We start from the raw sequence: 22,866 nt of genomic DNA, 5'->3' as shown, positions 1-22,866 counted from the left end.
GAATTAGATATTCAGATATAAATTTATTTCATTTTTCCATCAACAATTTATTTCATTTTCCATTTTTTGAACATTTTCCAACCATTTGGAAAAAAGCAAAAATTATTTTAATACCTAAGCCAGGAAAGGATCTTTTCATACCTGATGGATATCGTCCAATATCCTTGCTTCCGGTGTAGGGCAAAGTCCTAGACAAGCTCGTTACAAATGGGTTAACCTTTTCCCTGGAAGAAAATGACCTCCTGCACCATGATCAATACGGTTTCCGAAAGCATAGATTAACCACATCAGCTATTAAATGTCTAATCAGTTCCATAAACAGTTTAAGAAAATGGGCACCACTCATTAGTCTCCCTCGACATCAAGGGAGCTTTTGACTGTGTAGAGTGGAAAATTCCCATGAATGAATTGAATACACTGAATTGTAGTTTCACTCTAACGAACTTAATCAGAAGCTTCTTAAATGATAGATCTGTGAGCTACTCCATACAGAATACAGAGATTTTACAAAACGCTACTATTGGAGTGCCACAGGGTTCGAGCCATGGTCCCATCCTGTGCCTACTCATCGCCAATATAAATCTAAAATAAGACAGGAAAATGAATGAATTTTTTTTTGCTTTTGCTGACGATTTCTTTGTAATGATTTCGGGATCAATTTTTAATCGACTGGGCCCACAAATGACTACTGTACTTGAGACTTTTCCGAAGTGGGCAAAAACGCAAAACCTCAAATTTAGTCAAGCAAAAACACAAACCATAGTCTTTCCAAAATTTAACAAGATCACTAGAAAAGCAACCGTAAGACTGAGTGGACAGAGTGTATCCATAATTTAAACCATAACTTACCTTGGGCTCCGACTTAACTGTCAACTCTCCTGAATGCCCCATTTGGATAAGCTTTACAATAAAATCTCTTTCTTCCAAGCTAAACTGAACAGACTCTCTGGAGTTGACTGGGGTATGAGCCCACACATTAAAAAATTTGTTTTCCAAAATAGTACACAAAAATTAATCACTTATGGATCCAAAATCTGGAACAGTAATCAAGTCAGAACAGACTTAAAAAAATAGTACGAATTCCTCTTCTCTCCATAACAAACGCCTACATGACAATCTTGAACAGATGCACTATACGTTTTGGCCAGGACCATCCCATTAGATTTATTTATTAATGCAGAAGAAAAAATTGCGAATATTTATTTCCATAAAAGCGATGATACGTACCTTTACCAGACTTCCCGCAGAATTAAAATTCATAAATTGTGACTATAATTTACCAACAAAAGACGGAATTGAGATATTCACGGACAGGTTAATTTATTACGGCAAATACAAAGTAGGGTGTGTATTCGTAATATATGTCGATGGTGGTCTTGTAGAGTCTCGCAACTTCAGACTATTCAAAGCAGAATTATGGGCGAAACTCTACTGGATACACCAAAATAATATCAATAGCGAAAGAAACATCTATTCTGACTCACACTCCAGTCTTCTAGTCCTTAGCAACACAAACACGAATGATTTCTTAGTTCAAATGATAAAAAAATACTTACAACAATATTACTAAATTCCACTAGATTAAAGCCCACAAAGGATATTAGGGCAATGGGGAAGTTGATAGACAGGCCAAATTAGCTTGTCAAAAATCAACAATAGATCTATATGACATACCATCAAAACAGACAACGAGAACAGAACTTATGAAGAATAACCTTTCAACATAGCAGCAATTGGGGGTGCGATTGTTCTTGTTTTCCAGTGGCGCCATCTATGGTAAAGAATTCGACTTCTGCCACACCATACGTCGCACCCGTTTACAGGGCGGACCCATTCATACAACCACAGATCGTAATTTTGACCTGAATCAGAGAGCGATCGATCTCCAATCCAGTACCCCCAGAGGTTTTGATTTGTTATGGTAACATGGAGGGCTTTTGCGACTCAACAGATTTAACGTGCATCAGTCACTATACTACACGGGGATTCTTCAGCCGGCGGGGTTCGAACCCACGAACTCTCGGACATGAGCCCAGCGCTCTACCGACCAGGCTATCCCGCCCTACTCCACTTTCTATATCAGGGGTTTCTAACTGGAGGCCCGGGGGCCGCATCCGGCCCGCGAAGCCTTTTTTGTGGCCCGCGAACTAAAATATATTAGTTGTCATTTTTTTAGGACAATTTTCGTAAAAACTCTCTCTGGGTTTAAAATACTTTTCTCGTCAATAAAAACCTAATTTCGTCCTTTCTGTTAAATTTAACATACCAATGGGGCAAAAAAAAATTTTTTCTCGGATTTTGCATCTAAGAAAATATTTATTCAAATGCAAAAATAATCGTGTTTGTTTCTCTTTTTCATTTCATTTTTTTGTATTTTGTGAATATAATTCAGCGTGTGTATTAGAAATTTTCCCGAAGAAATTCTCCGACTTAACTTTTTGAAACCACTCAATTTGGACGAAAATACTTACACACACATTTGTAAGTTTTAAATGTAAATATCTATTCTCTGGTGGTTGCCGCAGACAAACCTCAATTTTCTCATTGAACATTATGTGTGGTACTATGTAAGTTTTAATACCAACCTTTTCAAAGATTTATATCTTAACAATTAGATATCTGTTGCATATTAATTGCTTAATACATAGGTGCACATTAAAGTTATTGTAGCCCGAATTTTTATTATTTGTTTAATATTTTTAGAAATATTATTAGTAACAATTAAGTATTTTTAAAAATCCACTTCTTATTTTAATTTGTGATTCAATACTTTTCTTTTGTACAACTTGGTAAAAATCTGACAGTAATATTTAATGTTCCTTCAAACATAAAAGAGTCCTACATAAAATTTTGATAAAGTTGCGGCCCGCCATTTGATTTGCGTTGTTAATTGTGGCCCCCGGCCTCATGTAAGTTGGAAACCGCTGTTCTATATCAATCAATTTCCCACTAACCATGGAGCCATGGATTTCCATCTGACTGATTGCCATGATGTGTGTTACCTGTCAGAATTGCCATAATTGATTTTTGCTGCTGCCTCAACGTCAGAAAAACCCAAAATAAAAATGAACTTCCTTTTCATTTAAAACACTTGACTCTTTATTTAGTTTTTTACAGTTGTGCTTTTAAATAGTTGTGAGTTATCGACTTCTCATCAAAAAAAGGTATGTGTTTTTTTAGTTTTTAGTATCGCTGGGTTAAACAGCGCCTCGATTTTATGTACTTCCACTGATAGATCATGTGCCATGTTTTTTTTTTTGTCGGATTTCTTTAAAAATGTAACTTTAGTTTTTTTTTGTTAATTTAAATTCTTTAGTATTTTTTTTTATTGGATACCAGCCCTTACAGGCCCTCAGCAAAGGTACCTCAAGCCTAATCCTGAATATCATAGAACAACTTGGACAACTTCAGCGTCTCCGGAAAAAATGCTTCTTGCAGTGGATTCCCGCCCATGTGAACCTAGAGTTCAATGAAATAGCTGATTCCTTGGCTAAAAATGACAGAGATCTCAATCAAAATACAATCCCAACCACGTTGGCAGATGCAAATGCTTTTGCAAAGTCAAGACTGTTCACCCCTTTAAAAATCAAAGCCCACGATCAAATAACTAACCTTGACATCGATAGGAAGACAGTCACTACTCTCATCAGACTAAGAACAAAACATCAAAACTACACTACTACGAACTACGAAATTCTACAGATGGGACTAGAAAATATCAAAACTGTGGCAACTGTCTTAATGTGGAACTGACACCATTTCATGTTTTTAACTGCCCTGCAGTTGTTGCAGGCCTTCACCTCTTAAACTACCCCACATAAGAGGATTTTTATTCATTTAATGCCATAGAAATAACAAAAACTATTCAAGCACACCATGAAGTATGATTCAATAGAGGATACGACACCAACCAACCAACCAACCAACCCAGCATTACTGCATCATAAATATTAAAAAAAAATGTATAAAGAAAATTAATTGTATGGGGGGGAATCTGAATCTATGACCCCCCTCCCCCCAGGAAAAATTTCTGGATCCGCCACTGACTTACTTACAGCTATACAAAAAAGTATTCATATATACAAAAAAAAAAGTTACAGCTAATATAAAAGTATTCACTTCTTCTCTAATGTCATCTTCCGTAAATGATGGATCTTTAATGTGATGCTCTAACAATAATTCCAGAAAAGCTCTGCGACGTTTTGTATTTGAAGAGACGTCATTGGCCATCACACCCAATTTTTTTATTAGTTTATTGTTTTCTATCATTTCTGACTTCTTTTGTTTTATATCCTAATTCACATAACATAATTATAAAAAACTAAACTTTAAAAATGATCACTGATAGCATGAAACTAACATAAGTTATTACTGAGTACGTATCATAGACTATTTTAATACTAACTTTTTTTAAATATTACATAATATAATATCAATGACGTTTTTTTTAAAAAAAAATTTACTATAATACTTATTTCTCTTTCATATTTTGTTAATTAACTCTGAATTTTGGATTATGCTTTAAATCAACATTCAAACGATAGAAAAATCATAATTTTTATTTTGAAAAAGAACTTCAGCTAGAAAATAAAAGGCGTAAAAATTTTTTTAGTTGTGTACCAATGCAATACCAGTTAAACGGAAAATTTATAAAAGATCTAAAAAGAGGTATTTAGCAAGTTGCCTCAAACGACGGCTATATATATATATATATATATATATATATATATATATATATATATATATATATATATATATATATATATATATATATATAGAGAGAGAGAGAGAGAGAGAGAGAGAGAGAGAGAGAAAGAGAGAGGTATCACAATTGTTTCACTCAAACCAGAAGGCCACGTTTGTTCAGTCCATATTCTTTGCTGCTTTGTCTATTGCTTTTAATTTCGTGTGAATGAATTTTACAATATGAATCAAACAATAATATGTATTATAAAAAAAAGTACGTCAAAGTAACAGAATCCAATTGTACAAAAATAAAAATATTTTTAAAATTTTTTGGTTGTATTGATTTAGTATGATTAATATCAAGTAAATTTTTTTCATAAAAAGAATTAGTTATTCCAAATATGTTTCTGAGACACCATTTCTAAAAGGTGTCTCAGAAACACAAAAGTAAATAGCTATACTTCTAGCTGACAACGCTAATTTTTTTCCGCCTATAGAATATAGTGCATGCAAAATCGGAATAAAATCATTGCTCTGCTTTTCTTTTTCTGTGAAACTCATTGACAATAATTATAACCTATAAACATGACAGAAAAATACTTTGTCATGAAAAAGTACTACGATTATGCTTTATTCAAGGTGCACATTCTTCTTTGTATGGCGGCAGTCAAGGCCTTATGGCAAGGCTTTCTATGGAGGCAGCCAAGGCCTGTAAGGGGCTATCGTGCTGAAGAAGAATGACGAAATTAATTTAATTAATCATTTGTATAACTTAAAGTTTTTATTATTTTACTTAACTTTAAATTTTTTTCAATTTAGCAGTTTTTCAGACTTAAGTTTTTCATTGCTTTATTAAAATCTACAGTTCTCATTATTTACTTTCTAAATGGATTCAGAAGAATACTCTGACTCATCCTCTTCGGATTCAGAAGACGAAGATACTGAACCAAAACTTGATGGATGAATAGGGTGTAAACTAGATGAAAGCGATCCTACGCCACGGACTCCGAGGTATTAATTTACTGGAAAACCTGGTGTACAGACGCCTATTTATACTCATACTCCTTTAGAGTATTTCAGTATTTTCTTCGATGACGACGTAGTGAGTTACATTGCTACTGAAACAAATCGATATGCGGAGAGTTTCGTTGAGACTAGTGATTTAACACCAAGTTCTCGAGTGAAGGACTGGTAGGACACAAACTCGAGTAAAATTCGAGTTTTGTTTGCCCTAATTCTTTTGATGGGAGTGCCTGTGCAAAAATGGTATTGGTCCACAAAGTTACTAATATCATCACCATATGTAGGACATGTAATGTCAGAAAAGAGATATTCTCTTCTGATGAAATTTCTGCATTTTGCAAACAATTCTTCACATGATCCTGCCAAACATCCACAACCGGGATTGTGGAAAATATACGAAGTCTATAATTATATAAATGAGATATTTAAAACTGTATATGTGCCTGAAAAGGATATTTCAGTTGACGAATCTTTAATATTGTATAAAGGAATACTCTATTTTAAGATGTATCTTCCGAAGAAAAGAACTAGATTTGGTATGAAATTCTACCAGTTATGTGAGTTGAGCAGTGGCTACATCTGCAATATTCACACCGGCAAAAATACCCCACTCAATTTCAACGCAAACTTCAAGTCAACTAGTAATATTGTTTTAACTTTGATACAAGATCTCTTAAATAAAGAATATTGCGTAACATTAGACAATTATTACACTTCTATTGAACTCGCAGAGTACCTTCTGACCAAGAAAACTGATGGATATGGAACGATGAGGATAAACCGTATTGGAATACCCCAAGGGGTAAAAAGTACGAAACTAAAAAGAGGAGAAATAACTGGATATCAAATTGGAAAAAATCAGTGTTTTTAAATACATGGACAAGCCCTGACCCAAACATCAGATTTTCGGGATGCAGAAAATCGTCAGCGGCCATGTCGTATGATTATGCGGCATGTAAAAGATCCCTGGAATGCCTTATTGGCTCTTGGCATTTCCGGCAAAATTAAATTCCTAGTGCACTTTAGCATACAAATAGAGTCTCGGTGCTGCCATCTAGTGTGACAGAAACTAAACGTCCAAATTAACATGGCCAACGATATCTCACCCATTGTGGTGGTCCTGAAAGAGTGGATCACTTATGGAGATCGCACTGGGTCTGCTCATTGGGAAAGCTGATTGTGCAGCTCATAGGAAATAAAATAAAAAAAATACATGGACAAAAAACCTATCTTAATGCTGAGCACGATTCACAAAATAAACTTTATTGAACAAGAAAAAATAAGGAAGAAAAACAATGGGATTATCCAAAAGAACATCATCAAGAAAACCGAAACCCACAATTGATTATAATTTAGAGATGGGAGGGGTTGATATGGGAGACCAATGTATGCCATATTGCCGGACAATACAAAATCAAATATATATATATATATATATATATATATATATATATATATATATATATATATATATATATATATATATATATATATATATATATATATATATATACAGTGGTGGCCAAAAGTGTGGACACTTTTTGAAAGTTACATGTTTTTCAACTTTGTGTGCTTGTAGAATATATAAATTTTCACTTAAATACAAACGTTTATATATCAAATTGAAGGTAATTTAATGTAGAATTTAATAATAAATACAGTATTACAATATCTGCATTACAAAAAAAGTTATGCAACTAATAGTAAAATCTATCTTAGATTTGCATTTTTTTAAAGTGATACTTACACAATCAATACTTAGTGGGATAACCCTTATTTTTTAAGACAGTTTCACAGCGTCTTTTCATCGAGTGAACGAGTGTTTGGAGTTCATCTTTCGTAATCACATGGTGCCAAGAATCAATTATAGCTTCTATAAGTTGTCTTTTATTGGATGGACGTTTTTTTCGTACAAGAATTTTTAAACGTCGCCACAAATTTTCAATTGGATTGAGATCAGGGCTGTTTCCTGGCTATGGTAATATATCTAAGCCTTTTATTTTGAAAGCATGCTTTGCATACTTTTGCTGTGTGGCATGGAGCTGAATCCTGCTGAAAAATAAATGGTGCGTTGTTGGGGAAGAGGTCCCTGATGGAAGGTATCAATTTTGGTTTCAGGACAGTTTCGATGTATTTTTGGTATTCAGAATGCCAAATCAGGTCGAAAAAAATGCAAAAGTGCTACTACCGATAGAAAAATTAAATGGCTATGCCTTCAAGATAGAAAAATTTCATCAGATGCCATTAGATGTGAAATGAATGCAGCTGGTATTGCAGTAAGTTCAAGAACAATAAGAAGAAGGTTATCAGGATTTGGACTACAAGCTAGAATTCCAAGGAAAAAACCATATTTAAGTCAAAAGCAACGCGAAAAACGAGTTAAGTCGGCAAAAGAACACATTAAATGGTCAGAAAATCAATGGAAGCAAGTAATCTGGAGTGATGAGAGTAAAATATCGCTCTTTGGAAGTGATGGTAGAAAATACGTGAGACATAGAGTAGGTGAAGCGCTTCATCCTGATTGCATTGAAGCAACTAAAAAATATCCAACAAATGCCATGATTAGGCATGTATGTCTGCAGATGGTGTGTTCCGAATTCAAGTGATTGATGGCATCCTGAATGCCAAAAAATACATTGAAACTGCCCTGAAACCAAAATTGATACCTTCAATCAGGGATCTCTTCTCCAACAACGCACCATTTATTTTTCAGCAGGATTCAGCTCCATGCCACACAGCAAAAGTATGCGAAGCATGGTTTCAAAATAAAGGCATAGATATATTACCATGGTCAGGAAACAGCCCTGATCTTAATCCAATTGAAAATTTGTGGAGACACGTTTGAAAATTCTTGTACGAAAAAAACGTCCATCCAATAAAAGACAACTAAGTGAAGCTATAATTGATTCTTGTCACCATGTGATTACGAAAGATGAACTCCAAACACTCGTTCACTCGATGAAAAGACACTGTGAAGCTGTCTTAAAAAATAAGGGTTATCCTACTAAATATTGATTGTGTAAGTATCACTTTAAAAAAATGCAAATCTAAGATAGATCTGACTATTTGATGCATAACCTTTTTTGTAACACTGATATTGTAATACTGTATTTATTATTAAATTCTACATTAAATTACCTTCAATTTGATATATAAACGTTTGTATTTAAGTGAAAATTTATATATTCTACAAGCACACAAATTTGAAAAACATGTAACTTTCAAAAAGTGTCCACACTTTTGGCCACCACTGTATATATACTACGTGAAAATTTTTAGACAAATTTTAAACCAATGTGTGTGGAATTCTTTTGTATTGTACAAAAAGAACGGTGGCTCGCTGAGTAATTTTATTTTATTTTATGACCGCCGTTGAACAGCCGACCCAATTTTTAGGTTTACGACTACTAATGTTCAACGCCGTATCCTTGTAATTTTGAACCAATCCAGAAGACAAGGAAACTCCTGGATCAGTACCCCCAGAGGTTTTGATTTGTTATGGGAACATGGAGGACTTTGAGACTCGACAGATTTAACGTGCATCTGTCATCATTTACTGCGCGGGGTCTCTAAGGCATTTGAACTTTCGCATGGAACTAATTGAGAGCTTACTAAAAACATATGGTGAATTGAAAATGGCTTCTACACCTATCTATGCGGACCGCCTTACAGGCAGAAATTTTCATTCCTACATAGAAGCAACGGAAAAGAAAAAAAACCCAACAAGGGTGTGCTTTATGCGCAGTAAACATTTTGACTCAAAAGGACAACGAGTTAAAAAAAGAATCTCGATTTCAATGCAAGCAGTGCAATGTCACACTGTGTGTTGTTCCATATTTTGAAACATACCATACTGTTGAAAATTTTTAATTTTTACACATGTTTAAAACAAAATCAAACTGATATTTTAATTAACATTGACGTGTTTAACATTTTCTTATTAAAATAAATATTTTCTTGCATAATTTTGTCTGTATTTTATACTATTTAACTGAATAAACTAAGCTATTTAAAAATGAATTTTAATCAAGTCGCTATATTTTGTATTTCTATCGAGGTTATCAGTATAATTTTATCTATTTTTTTCATTCTTATTTTTAAATTATTACTATTACATTTAAGCAGATCAAGTTTAATCAAATTTAAGAATATAGTTTTCGGGATATTTAACTTCAAATGTGCAAGAAAATAAAAACTTTTTGCACAACTTTTGTCACATATCAACTAATTAAAAGTTGTAACAGCTTTTTTTTAATAATTACATTTTATAAAGAAAAAAGCAATATGTTAAGCTACGATTTCAAATTATATGTGCTAATAAATATTTAGAACAATAAAACGTGCATCCCTGTCCCCTATACGAGGGTTGCTATTTATATTTCTGGCCTTGGCAACAGTAAGTGTTGCTAGGCGACCGCAGACGATTTTAATCGAAACTTTGATATTTTTAAACATAAATTCAGCAGACGATTTACCATTATAGCTCCTCTGAGGGGATTTACCTTCTTTAGGTAGACACAGGGAGTCACGCCCCGGGGTACCCTAGTGATCTATCCTCCCTTCCGTTTCCTCTCCCTTTCCTCCTACTTTCTCCTTTCTCTTCCCCCTTGTCGTGGTTGCCGAATTTACTGGTAAGGGCTTTTTTTCTGCGTTCGATTACCACCCTGTTGTGTCAAACCCAGATGGGAGGAGACCACCCGCGTGTTTGCCGTGCGTGGAGACCCGTGTCCCTGGAAAAGAGGATCCTGGTAGTTGAGGGGCATCTTGGTACCCCAATACACTGCTTCGGCCCTTGCTTCAGGTAACCGGGAGGTGCATATTGGCCTGTATGCATCAACCGACTTGCCACAAACATCATCTGTTGGCTTAGGTCAAGTCCGGGGTCACTTGCTGGACACCTCGTTAAGGGTGGAGGCTGCTTCAGGGGTGACTCGCGGGCGTATAACTATTGGCTAGCATTGGTGCATGTAACGTATTGGTGTTAGAACCAATATGTTGTCTGCATCCCCTTAGTTGGACTCCGTGGTGGGTGGTGCCGCTGGTAGTTGAAGTCTTTGAAATTTCCTACGGCGGAAAATGACGGCAAGGTGTGTAGTTCTGCACACCATAGCAAAAACAGCGGAACACCTTTATCACCGTGTGAATATGCTCGTTATTTTAAAATAGCATTGTTAAATCCCACTGTTTCTAACACTTCGTTTAGTAAAATATCCCCATTTTTGATACACAAAGCTCTTATCTCTGTTTTAGGAGAAGTAACGTCTGTTCGAAAATTACGATCAGGTGACCTCTTAGTACAGGTATCATCTGAAAAACAAGCGACTACTCTATCAACCTTTAAAAGTATATGTTCGTTTTCAGTAAACGTCACACCTCATAAGACTCTGAACACCTCACGAGGGGTGATATCGCAATCAGAATTTGTTGATGACACAGAAGAAATGATTGTAGATGAATTGCGCGATCAACATGTTATTGCTGTAAGAAGAATTAAGGTTCGTAGGAATGGCCAACTCGTTCCCACGAAATATCTCATTCTTACTTTCGCTACTCCAAAGTTGCCATCTGAAGTCAAGCTTGCCTGGTATAACTGTCCGGTTAGCCAATACGTGCCAAACCCTTAGAGATTTTTCCAGTGTCAAAGGTTTGGTCACTCAAAGGCCTCTTGTCGTAGCACACCCATTTGTGCTCGCTGTTCTGGTTGTGGCCATGACGATACTTCCTGTGAGTTACCGCCCCTTTGCATCAATTGCAAGGGTGATCATGCGGTCTACTCCAGGAATTGTCCAAAATGATCACAAGAAAAAGAAATTCAGACCATTAAAGTCATGCAAAATTTGACTTTTAATGAAGCAAGGCGAATGGTTACCGCTCGAACTCCCCGTCCGGACGTATCCTATTCTGCAGCTGTAAAAGCAACCTACTGCTCTGTCAGCACACAAACTGATACTCCTTTCGCTCTAACATCTACCAAATAGCCTGCTTTTCATTTTAGAGCATCGAAACCTAATGTTTCGAATCAAGCAACTTCATCACGCAGTTCTACCTCGACCAATTCTCTACCTTCTAAAGCAGCTAAATTAGATCAATATGATAAATTTCCGAAGAAACAACAACGCATAGACATAAAGCCCCAACCAATACGTCAACTTCCTGGACAAACGAAAAAGAAAAAAGATCCGAAGTACCTCCAGTATGCCAATTCAGCTTCTGGAGTTTTACAAAATCTTGAAGAGGACTATGAAGTGTCCATTTATCTCTCTGAAGACGAAGAAAGCATTTTAGATTGTCCTCCGGCTTATCAAGAGATCATGCAAATCTCACAATCCACAACATAATGGCATTTACGCTTATTTCGTGGAACTGTCGTGGCATTCGCAATAAATCAACTGATGTCAGAGAGATAGTCTCTCGATATCAACCTACGTGTATTTTATTTCAAGAAACACTTTTAAAATCATCTGACAAGTTTCACTTGCGTAATTACTCGTGTTTCCGTAACGACTGCGATGATCGCAACCGACCACATGGTGGTGTTGCGATTTTAACTACAAATAACTTACCTTTCATTAGCATTCCATTGACAACCTCATTACAGGCTATTGCTATTCAGATTCATGTCAATGTTCTCATCACCATATGTTCCATTTATTTACCACCCAATGACTCGATTTCACAAACTTATTTGAATTGCTTGATTAATCAATTACCTAAGCCTCATATTTTATTAGGAGATTTTAATGGCCATAGTGATGAGGCAGTTCTGACTCCAATGATCGGGGTCGAAAAATCGAAAAACTCATTGAAGACCATGACCTTTGCCTGCTAAACCAAGGCGAAGAAACATACTTTCATGCGCCCACACGAACATTCCATTCCATTGATTTGGCTTTCTGCTCATCAGACCTCTTACCTTTTACACAACTTTCAGTAGACAATGACTTACACAACAGTGATCACTTTCCCCTCGTTGTTTCATATTCTGCTACTGCACCTATTACTCCTAGACCACCAGTATTCATCTATCATCGCGCTAATTGGAGTTTGTTTACTAAACTTGCACAGATCACTGATTCCCTCGTTACGTGTAATACTATAAATACAACTGTTGATAATGTTACGTCTGTAATTATTCACGCAGCTGAAGAGAGTATACCAAAGACCTCCACTTCACCTCCCCGCCATCGTAAGCCTTGGTGGAATGAGGAATGTGCCACTGCTTATAAAGATCAGAGACGCCTTTGGAACATCTTCCGCCAGTGCCGTTCCTGGGGTGGCGAACGCCTGCGTGCAAGAATAATTTTGTGCGCCCCTATATACTATGCTTAAATTTTGATGATAAGGCCAATTTTCATAATCATTTTTAGTTTGAGGTTTAAACTGAATAGTTTCCTTATAGACTAAAGTCACTTTAGTGTAAGTGTTTGATTATGAAAATGGGCGTAATAAAATAAAACAACGAAAAAATATAACAAAAAATTTATTTTTGATATCAAATAAAATAGACTATTAACGTACAATATAGGTCATAAATAAAACACGTCCATTCGGAAATTAACAAAAAATCTAATATAACTCAATTCACTCAACTGAGTGAATTGAGTTAAAACTCTCAAACGGCGCTCAACGCAAACAAATCCGTTAACTTGAAAATGTGCAAGATCTGTCTAATACCTAAGTACCTAATTATCAAATAACAAGGTAGTTTTAGAACATAACACGTCTTGCTTTTGCAGATGCAAGCTCATTGATCATTTCATTGTGATCGATGGCTTCACATATTTTATTTTCGATTGAAATAACAGCTACATCTGAAAGTCTTTCCTGGCACATCGAAGTTCTCAAATAAGATTTTACAAGTTTTAGCTTTGAAAAACTCCTTTCGCCAGACGCAACAGAAATCGGTAGCGTCAAAATTATCCTTAATGCCGCCTCCGCCCGTAAGCCGAGTGCCGACACGCCGACAACAGATTTTTTGCATGTAAATTCCAGTGTAGAAGCAAAGTATAGAAGTTACTTCTTATATTAGTTTACTGTTTCTTCCTGTAATCAAAGTTTACAGCTTTGCTGTAATTTGATTTTTAATAATTTGATTTTTAATAATTTTATTTTTAATAATTTGCTATAATTTGATTTTTTTCGAATAGTTGAATTTGGCGCCCCTTAAATTGGGCGCCTGCGTGCGGGGCATTCGCTGCATACCTGCCAGGAACGGCACTGTCTTCCGCCGTACCCCAACAACAACGAATCTTCTAGCTTTTAAACGAACTAAAGCCTTTGCCCGCAAGGTCCGACGTAAGAGTCAGAGAGATAGTTGGTCGAGATATGTTTCCTCTATTACATCGTCGACATCTCCGGGCCAAGTCTGGTCAAGAGTAAAGAAAGCAAATGGTATTTACCGGGACTTTCATTATCCAGTGTTTGAGATAAACGGCATCAAATACTCGTCTCCCATTGATGTATGTAACATTTTAGGCGAAACATTTGCAGGTACCTCAAGTCCCGACAGTTATAGCACAACATTTCAACTACACAAAAGTAACGCTGAAAGCCAAAATATTAATTTTAACAGCCGCCAACTCACATCATACAATTGTACTTTCACTCTTCCTGAACTAAAGAGAGCACTGTTTAGATCTTCCAACACAGCACTGTTTAGATCTTCCAACACAAGTCCAGGTCCAGATGGGATTACATATAAAATGCTCCATCACTTGGACACGAGGTCTTTAAAGAATATTCTTGCCCTATTCAACAGAATATGGACAGAGCAGATGTACCCGTCGAGTTGGCGTGAAGTCATTGTAATACCCATATTAAAGCAAGGAAAAGATCCAAAAGAACCCATTAACTATCGCCCTATAGCACTAACCAGCTGTTTTGGTAAAACGCTTGAGCGTATGGTTAACGCGCGCCTTGTGCATTACCTTACCTTGAAAAAAAGCGCCTCATACCAAACTTTCAGAGTGGTTTTCGTAAGGGAAGATCCACAATTGACAACATCGTTGCTCTTGAGTCTAGAATTCGCAATGCTTTTGTCCGGCGCAATCATCTAGTCTCTATCTTTTTTGATATCGAGAAAGCCTATGATCGGACCTGGAGATATGGAATTCTGAAGGCACTGTTTGATATGGGTCTCCGTGGTCGTTTGCCAATTTTCATAAAAAATTTCTTGCTCAGACGGTATTTTCGTGTTAAGCTTGGATCCAACTTTTCTGACCTATATATTCAGGCTGAGGGTGTTCCCCAGGGCAGTGTGCTAAGTGTCATATTGTTCATCGTTCATATTTCACTAGTTTTAAACGTACAGCAACCTGCTGTCTTTGGCTCTCTATTTGTTGATGATCTACAAATCTCATGTTCGGGATCCGGCATGAGAATCATCGAGCGACAACTTCAGTGAATAAAATTTTAGACTGGTGTGATCATAATGGCCATACCCTTTCACCTTCTAAAAGTTCATGCATTCATTTCTGTCGGAAACGCGCACTTCATAATGATCCTGTCATTTTTATTCATAACATTGCTATACCAGTTGTACCACATGCAAAATTTTTAGGAGTCACTTTTGATAGCAAGTCAACTTTTATCCCTCATATCAAACAATTACGAAAGCGATGCTAGCAAAAACTGAATATGTTGCGTGTTCTCTCAAATACGTACTGGGGAGCGGATCGCGTAGCACTTTTACGCATTTATCAGGCCCTGATACTTTCACGGCTTGATTATGCATGCGTAGTTTATGGTACTGCAAACACCTCTAACTTACGAATCTTGGACACAGTACATCATACTGCTTTACGCATATGTTCTGGAGCATTTTGTACTTCCCCGGTTGAAAGCTTATATGTTGTTTGTCACCAGATACCATTATATCTACGTCGCATCCAGCTGTCTCTTACATATTACTTTAGTATCATGTCCTCTAAATCGCATCCTTTAAAGCATGATGTTATTTCATCAAGCTTGGAGCGACTGTATATTGCTAGACCATCACACATTCCCCCACTTCATGCTCGCACACGCTCACTTATCCAATCATTCGATATCTGTGAATTACCATCACAATCAGTGGATCACTTTCTCATACCACCCTGGACCATTTCACCATACCAATCTATTTCCCTTTTCAAGTTACACGATAAAGCCAACGTTACACCCTGCATTTTTCATACACTTTTCACTGCACATCGTCACCAATATTCTCATCATGTACCGATTTATACAGACGGTTCAAAATCTGCCGGATATGTAGGATGCGGGGTCATCATCGCTGATGATACATTTAGCTATAAAATCCCAGATATTTGCTCGGTCTTCACTGCTGAAGCTGTGGCTATCCTTATGGCACTACGTCTAATTTCCTCACACTCTACTTGGAAGTATTGCCTATACTCCGATAGTATGAGCGTTTTGAGCCAACTAGAAAAGTTTCACTGTGATACTCATCCAATTTTATGTTTCATCATTCATTTGTTAATCACTCTTCAAAAGAATGGCTTTGAGATTCTATTTTGCTGGGTACCAAGTCATGTTGGTATTCCAGGGAACGAACTAGCTGACACAGCTGCACGATCTGCCACATCTGTCTTGAAAGTGTCCATACCTTTTTCTGACATGAAGCTACATACTCGAAAGTTGGTAACATCATTATGGCAACAGCAATGAGACCTGAAAGTTCTCAATAAATTGCATAGCATTAAATTCGATTTAGATAATTTTCCAGTGCTGCGCTTGCGTAGTGCTGATGTAAAGCTAACCAGACTCCGAATCGGTCACACCCGGTTAACACACCTCCATCTACTGTTTGGAGAGCTTCCCCCCGAATGCAGTACCTGTTACGTTCCTCTCACAGTTCATCATATTTTAATAACGTGTCCATGTTTTAATCAACTACGCTTAAAGCTTTTTGGGAGTACTATTTCATGCTTGCAAGATTTGTTGGATGATACTCACCATCCTAACATTTTTGCATTTTTATGTGCCGTAGGTATTTTTAACAGCATATAAAAGTTTTAACACATCTACTATTTTATACACTTTTGCAAACATCTTACTATTTTGTACATTTTACTCCGTGCGTTTTATACTGTACTCAAACTTTTATCTGATTATACTCATACCTTTTATCTAATTTTCATAGAATTTATCTTGTTTTATTCACTGATTTATCAGTTATAATTGTGCTACAATTAAATTTTGTATGTACTTAGGCTTTAGAACAATTACCGTATTGTCTGGCGCAGCATGTCCTCATTTGGACTTTGTGCCACTAAACCCTACATTCAATCAATCAATCAATACCATTATAGCTTCATTTGTGCTGACAGTAAATTGAAAAGTTCTTCTCTTTCAAAAAATGGATTTGAATCGTAAACATTTTCGTGCCATTATTTTTCATAACTTTCGACGTGGATTGTCAAGACAAGAGTATTTTGATGAACTTAATTCTTTATTCAGCTATAAAGCGCCATCCTAGAGCACTGTAAAAAAATTGGTATAACGAGTTTAATCGTGGTCAATGTTCGATCCAGGACGAATCCCGTGCAGGTCGTCCAAAATCCGTTGTTGTGCCAGAAAAGATCGATGCTGTGCGTGAACTGATAAAGCAAGATCGTCATGTGACATATCGTGAGATAGAGGCGTCTTTGGACATTAGTATGACTAGCATCAATAAAATATTGCATGAACATTTGAGCGTAAAAAAAATTTGTTCGCGTTGATCCCGCATAATCTGACAATCGCTCAAAAAAAGGCTCGTGTCGATTGGTGCAAGGAAATGTTGGAAAAATATGTTCAAGGTACATCAAAGGCTGTGTATAACATCTACACAGGTGACGAATCATGGATCTATGCATATGAGCCGGAAACAAAACAGCAATCAACTGTATGGGTCTTCCAAGACGAGGCAAAACCAACAAAAGTTGTTCGAGGAAGAAGCACATTGAAACAAATGATTGCCTGTTTCTTTGGCATTAACGGTCATGTGGCAACAGTGGCGTTAGAGCAACGCAGGACGGTCAATTCTGAATGGTACACGACCATTTGTTTGCCAGAAGTCATCGGAGAAATTCGAAAAAAGCAGAAGAACAGGCGAATCATTCTTCATCATGACAATGCGAGCTGTCACACATCGACTCAAACAAAGGCATTTCTGTCGGAGTGAAAGATCGAACTGATGGGCCATCCGCCGTACAGCCCTGATTTGGCACCCAATGACTTCTTCCTATTCCCACACATCAAAAATAAATTACGTGGACAACGACTTTCGACCCCCGAAGAGGCGGTTTATGCATTCAAAACGCATGTTTTGGAGTTACCTCAATCGGACTGGAAAAAGTGCTTTGAAAATTGGTTCAAACGCATGCAAAAGTGTATTGATCATCATGGAGAATATTTTGAAAAACAATAAAACCAATTTCGATCCTACATGTTTGTTTTTTCATTATTAGGCCAGAAATATAAATAGCAACCCTCGTATTTACTATTTATGAGAGTAACATTTTAAGAATATTATATTTATTATAATTAGCATTATATTTAAGGATCTTGTGGGTTATGGATAAACTATAGAGATTATGGTAGGGTGTAAAAACTTGCTATCACTTTAAAAAAAAAGATGAGAGGTTACATTATGCCTTATAAAATAAATTATACCGTCATTTATGAATCCAAAGATATACGATTCCAAAGAGGTCCCACATTGGACTGATCGTTAAGACACGGTTCCCAGCAGATCACCAAAGTCAAGCATCACTGGCAACCAGTGTGCGGGTGGGTGACCACTTGGATCAGTCTGCGTAGGGACCGCGGGTGTGCGGTATTGGTCCTCGTTTAACTGTGCTACCGTAAAGTGCTCGACTTCGCGTGCAGGTCGTCGGACTACCGAAGCGGAGGTGCCATCCCCTCTGCAGAGGATCAAAATTGTGATGGCATGTTTTCGGATCATCCTCAGGGATGTTTCCCAGACCGTCGCCAATAGTCCATTGTGCAGCTCTAGTGCGACATAAATGAACAAATCAATCAATCGATTCCAAAGAGTGAAAAAAGCATCATGTCTTGCATATTTGTTCCTAAATATTTTCAGAACCTTTTATTCGATAAGCGCGAGCAGATAGATTTTTATTACATAAGTAAATTCTGCATACAAAATACATGGAAAGATTACTGATGGGGTAAAAGAGATATTTTGTTGTTCAGTGTTATTGAATCCTTTTTTTCGTGACCTTTAATTGCAAGTTTCATCTGTTACTTTGCTTGTTAATTTTGCAGAGTTATCGTGGACTTTATTTAAATTGATCTCTGTTTCATTTCTAATTCTTGCTTACTTTTATTATTAATATTTGCCATTTTAAGTTTATTAAAGTTCTTTTATAAAGCTTTATTATTTTTCATTGATTCTCAACCACTGCGCCTTAAAATTTAATCACTTTTGTGTGATTAAAGTTTAGTCAAATTTCGAAATGATATAGTAAAAATTATAATGCTTTTTTTTATTACGAATAAAATTTAAATTAAAGAAAAATGTTTATATATAATATACTTTTTATAATTTTTACATGATTTAATGGCATCTTTGTCTCTGACAATCTTAAAATGTTATTAAAATGACTAATAAATTTATCTTAAAAAAGACTATTAAATTTATGTATTAACAAAAGAAAACAAGCTAAATATTACCTTACAAAAGGGAAAAAAGCTAACAATTAAAATGAGCTTTGCAATTAATAGTTATAAAAACAAATTAACAAAGTATAACTAACATTATAACTGCACGGCTCACAATGACGGGAGAAAGTTGTAGTCGTTTTTAGTATGCAGCATGCATATAACTATCGAAGTAATTTTCTCTACCACGGCATCAATATTGTTGCTAATCACCATATTTTTAGTAGTGCTAGCAAGTTTCGTGAATAAACACCAATTCGCACAATGACATCTAGACATCATGTTGAAACTAAAATAAAGCTAAAATCTTTGAGATTAGCTCTAAACAGCTCTAAAAATTTGGCATATATAGTCGAATAGGACTGTTATACCAAACTAGTTTTACAGAGAATGGTAATTTTGATGTGTAAAATGTGAGGCTAAGATACAAGACAAGATTCCTGCGTTTTCAAATCTTAAGGGGGGACCCCACCCTGATTATTTCAAAAATTCGAAAAAAAAATTTATTGTATTTTTCGAATCTTTGTACCCTTCCTAATGTCTGTCTAAAACAATTTCTCGGTACCTAACTTCGTTTGTAAGTTATACCGGAAAATAGAGAGTAGTCGCTAAGCAGGTAGAAAGGCCCGCTCAGCCGGATTAGGAGGGGCGACATTCTTTTTGTGTCTCATCCAATCTGTTGACTGTATATAGAAACTTGTTGTAGGCATTTCATTTATCGATCATTATATATATGAAATTAAACGTTTTCCTCTACCATAAGTCAAAACTTTAAACACGTTTTACTCAGAACGCTGTTTTTTGACCTGGCCTAACGTTTTTCTCATGATCTATACAACAAAATAAGCTGTCCTTTATTTTAAATTACGTAAAAATATATTCTTTAGAAAGTAGCATAGGATTTTTTTTTTGATATTTTTATATTTAGATTTTATATTAGTATTTTAATGAATATTTCTTCAATGAAAAACTTACCGTTTCTTTAAAGTTTGCCGCCATTTTGGTAATTTTGCGAATATCAAAAAACCGCTATGCTACGTTTTAGATAATGTCTTTATGTTTCAGAAAATCTAAACAAAATCGTTTTCCTGTGTTTCAGGACTTCTAAATCCATGAGGCCAGCGAGGTGCTACCTTTTGATGACCAGCCACACACGGAGCTGCCACAATCTTATTTTTTTTTATTATTTTGTGAAAGAAAATTTTTTCTAAATAACATAAAAAAAACAAGGAGTCTCTGCATTGTCTCTATTACTTAAAAAAAATTCAAGAAAAACGTTAATACGTTACCATTTCAGGGTGGGCCCCCCCCCCCTTAATATACGAACTTTTGTCGAATTTCGATCTCTAAAGTTTTCAATTAGCATTTCTTCGTCATCGTTTATAAATTCTGCTTCTGATATTACACCTCGAGAGGTGTTTAGAGATTTATGACGTATGGCTATAACGTCAAATGGACGCATATTCGTACAAGTAAATAGAATATTAGATTTATATAGACCTCAACTAAGAGGTAACCGAACGTAACATTTACAAAGGCGACTAACCCCAGTATGGAAAGAAGAGCTTTGTGAATAAGAAATTGCGATGCTTTACTAAATGAATTGTTCGGTATATTAGGATTTGTCGATTTATAAAGAAAAACTAAGCATAATCACATGGTGTTGAGGTTGTCCCGTTGTTTTTGCTTTGGTGTGCGGGAAAGAACAACTTGCCATTTTCGGCCACAGAAAATATCTGTAACTTTCACTACCAGCGGTCACCACCCACCTCAGATTGCGACCATGTATCAGCTTTTTATAATTATTATGTTGATAATTCTAAAGAAATATTATCATTTACTTCAAATGGTAGCCATTAAATTTAAATTTATTATGGATATGACAGTTACGGAAATTGGGGATTAATCCAGAACGGAAATCAAAATACGTTTAATAAAAATGCTAAATGATTATCATTGTATTTTAACAATTAAGAATTGTGTTTCGCTTCTGCGTGTCTTATTGAAAATCTAATATACATAATTCTCTTACGTGGCTCCCAAATTTTGGCTGTATTTCTTTTCCTCCGGTGGCAACGTTTGCTTTGTTTTGTTTATGTTACTATTTCTCTTACACGGCAAATCGACCAATGATTGCCGCTAAAAATGTCACATGCCAAATCTAGTTGAGGCGGCTCAACATATAGCGCTTTTAAAAACGGAAACTGAAATAACCAGAGAGCATCAGCTGTGACAATCTCATACTATTAAGCTAGGCAGAAGTGAGTAGTCTTTGTCGATAGATCTCTATTTTAGTATTTTGTCGAAAGCGCTTTTTTTCACGAATTTATTTGATGATTTTTGATTTATATCACAAATTATACTATAGCACATTTCTAATAGGTTTAACGAATTACATGTCATTTATTTCAATTCAAATTTATTTTAATGACTTAGTATTTACTAAAAAGACGTAATTTTTTTTAAAAAAAAAAGTTTTTATATGGATTTGAATGATTGTTTTGAATTCTTGGAATTTTGTGCATTTGCAATGTATCTAAGTTAGTAGCAAGCGAAGCGAGCTTGGTTTGCGAAGCAAACCATATAAGATTCGGTAGCAATTTTCGGGGGTTGGCGAGCGTTAGCAAACAGGGGGTGCAGCCCACTATTAATTAAATAATAGAAGTGCCATTCTTATATTTATTAACAGGAAAGAACATTCAAAATGCAAATAAAGACATTTAATAGATTTCTTTTTATTATAAATTAATCTTATTAAAAAATTACACCAAATTCTTGTTTTGTCAGATGAACTATGATTTAATGTATAAATACAATAGAATTAAGTAATCAATATTGAAATGACAATCAAAAGACAAAAATACAATTGAAACCAGAACAATAATGAAGCTAGAAATATCGGTTATGATGAAAATTACAGTAAAAAATAGAATGAAGTAATCATTAGTGAAATGACAATCAAAAGACAAAAATACAATTGAAACCAGAACAATAATGAAGTTAGAAATATCTGTTATAATGAAAAAAATACAAAATGACAAAACACAAATACTAAATCATCACTTTCATATTCAAACAATGCAAAAATTGGTTTAATAATTACAGTTTACATAAGCGATTGATTAATTATTTACCCATTACTTTCATTGACTGAATGTTTAATTTAATGCTAACGGAAATATAACTGAAATTTCCAAAAAAGGTCGTTTAAAATGTGTTTTTCTGAAGAACAGTTTAAAGCGCAGAGAGTAGCAACAGAAAACAGTTTACAGCGTAGCAACACGAAATAAGAGAATAAATTCTTAACTATTCAAAAAGATACAAATAAAATAATTTTTTAAAAACTTAAACCATGAAATATAATAGTTGTACTCTTTAACAGTAATTATCCAAATCGAAATTCATCTTAAATTTCGAGGTGTGAATTGTAGCATGACTGGTTGAACATTGCGAATGATAAGGCTAGCATTGATATTGACTTTGTCTCTG

At 35.4% G+C, this 22,866-nt stretch overlaps 1 protein-coding gene across 1 annotated transcript; it reads left to right on the top strand.

Annotated features, from left to right (window-relative positions):
• The first annotated feature begins 15,345 nt into the window (after positions 1–15,345).
• LOC147804137 (uncharacterized) lies at positions 15,346–16,377 on the top strand. Its single transcript, XM_087151445.1, has one exon. It carries the CDS (start codon positions 15,346–15,348, stop codon positions 16,375–16,377), a length of 1,032 nt encoding a protein of 343 aa, XP_087007571.1.
• Positions 16,378–22,866: the final 6,489 nt, after the last annotated feature.

This window comes from Parasteatoda tepidariorum, chromosome 9 (assembly GCF_982258835.1).
Source record: "Parasteatoda tepidariorum strain Cologne lab strain chromosome 9, Ptep-v5.0, whole genome shotgun sequence".
Classification (NCBI taxonomy): domain Eukaryota; kingdom Metazoa; phylum Arthropoda; class Arachnida; order Araneae; family Theridiidae; genus Parasteatoda; species Parasteatoda tepidariorum.
Note: the sequence above shows the minus strand (reverse complement) of the source record. Positions and strands in the feature narration are given on the sequence as shown.

Excerpts from the sequence above, each read along its gene's own strand:
- LOC147804137 (XM_087151445.1), top strand. The coding sequence starts at position 15,346 with ATGTTGCGTGTTCTCTCAAATACGTACTGGGGAGCGGATCGCGTAGCA.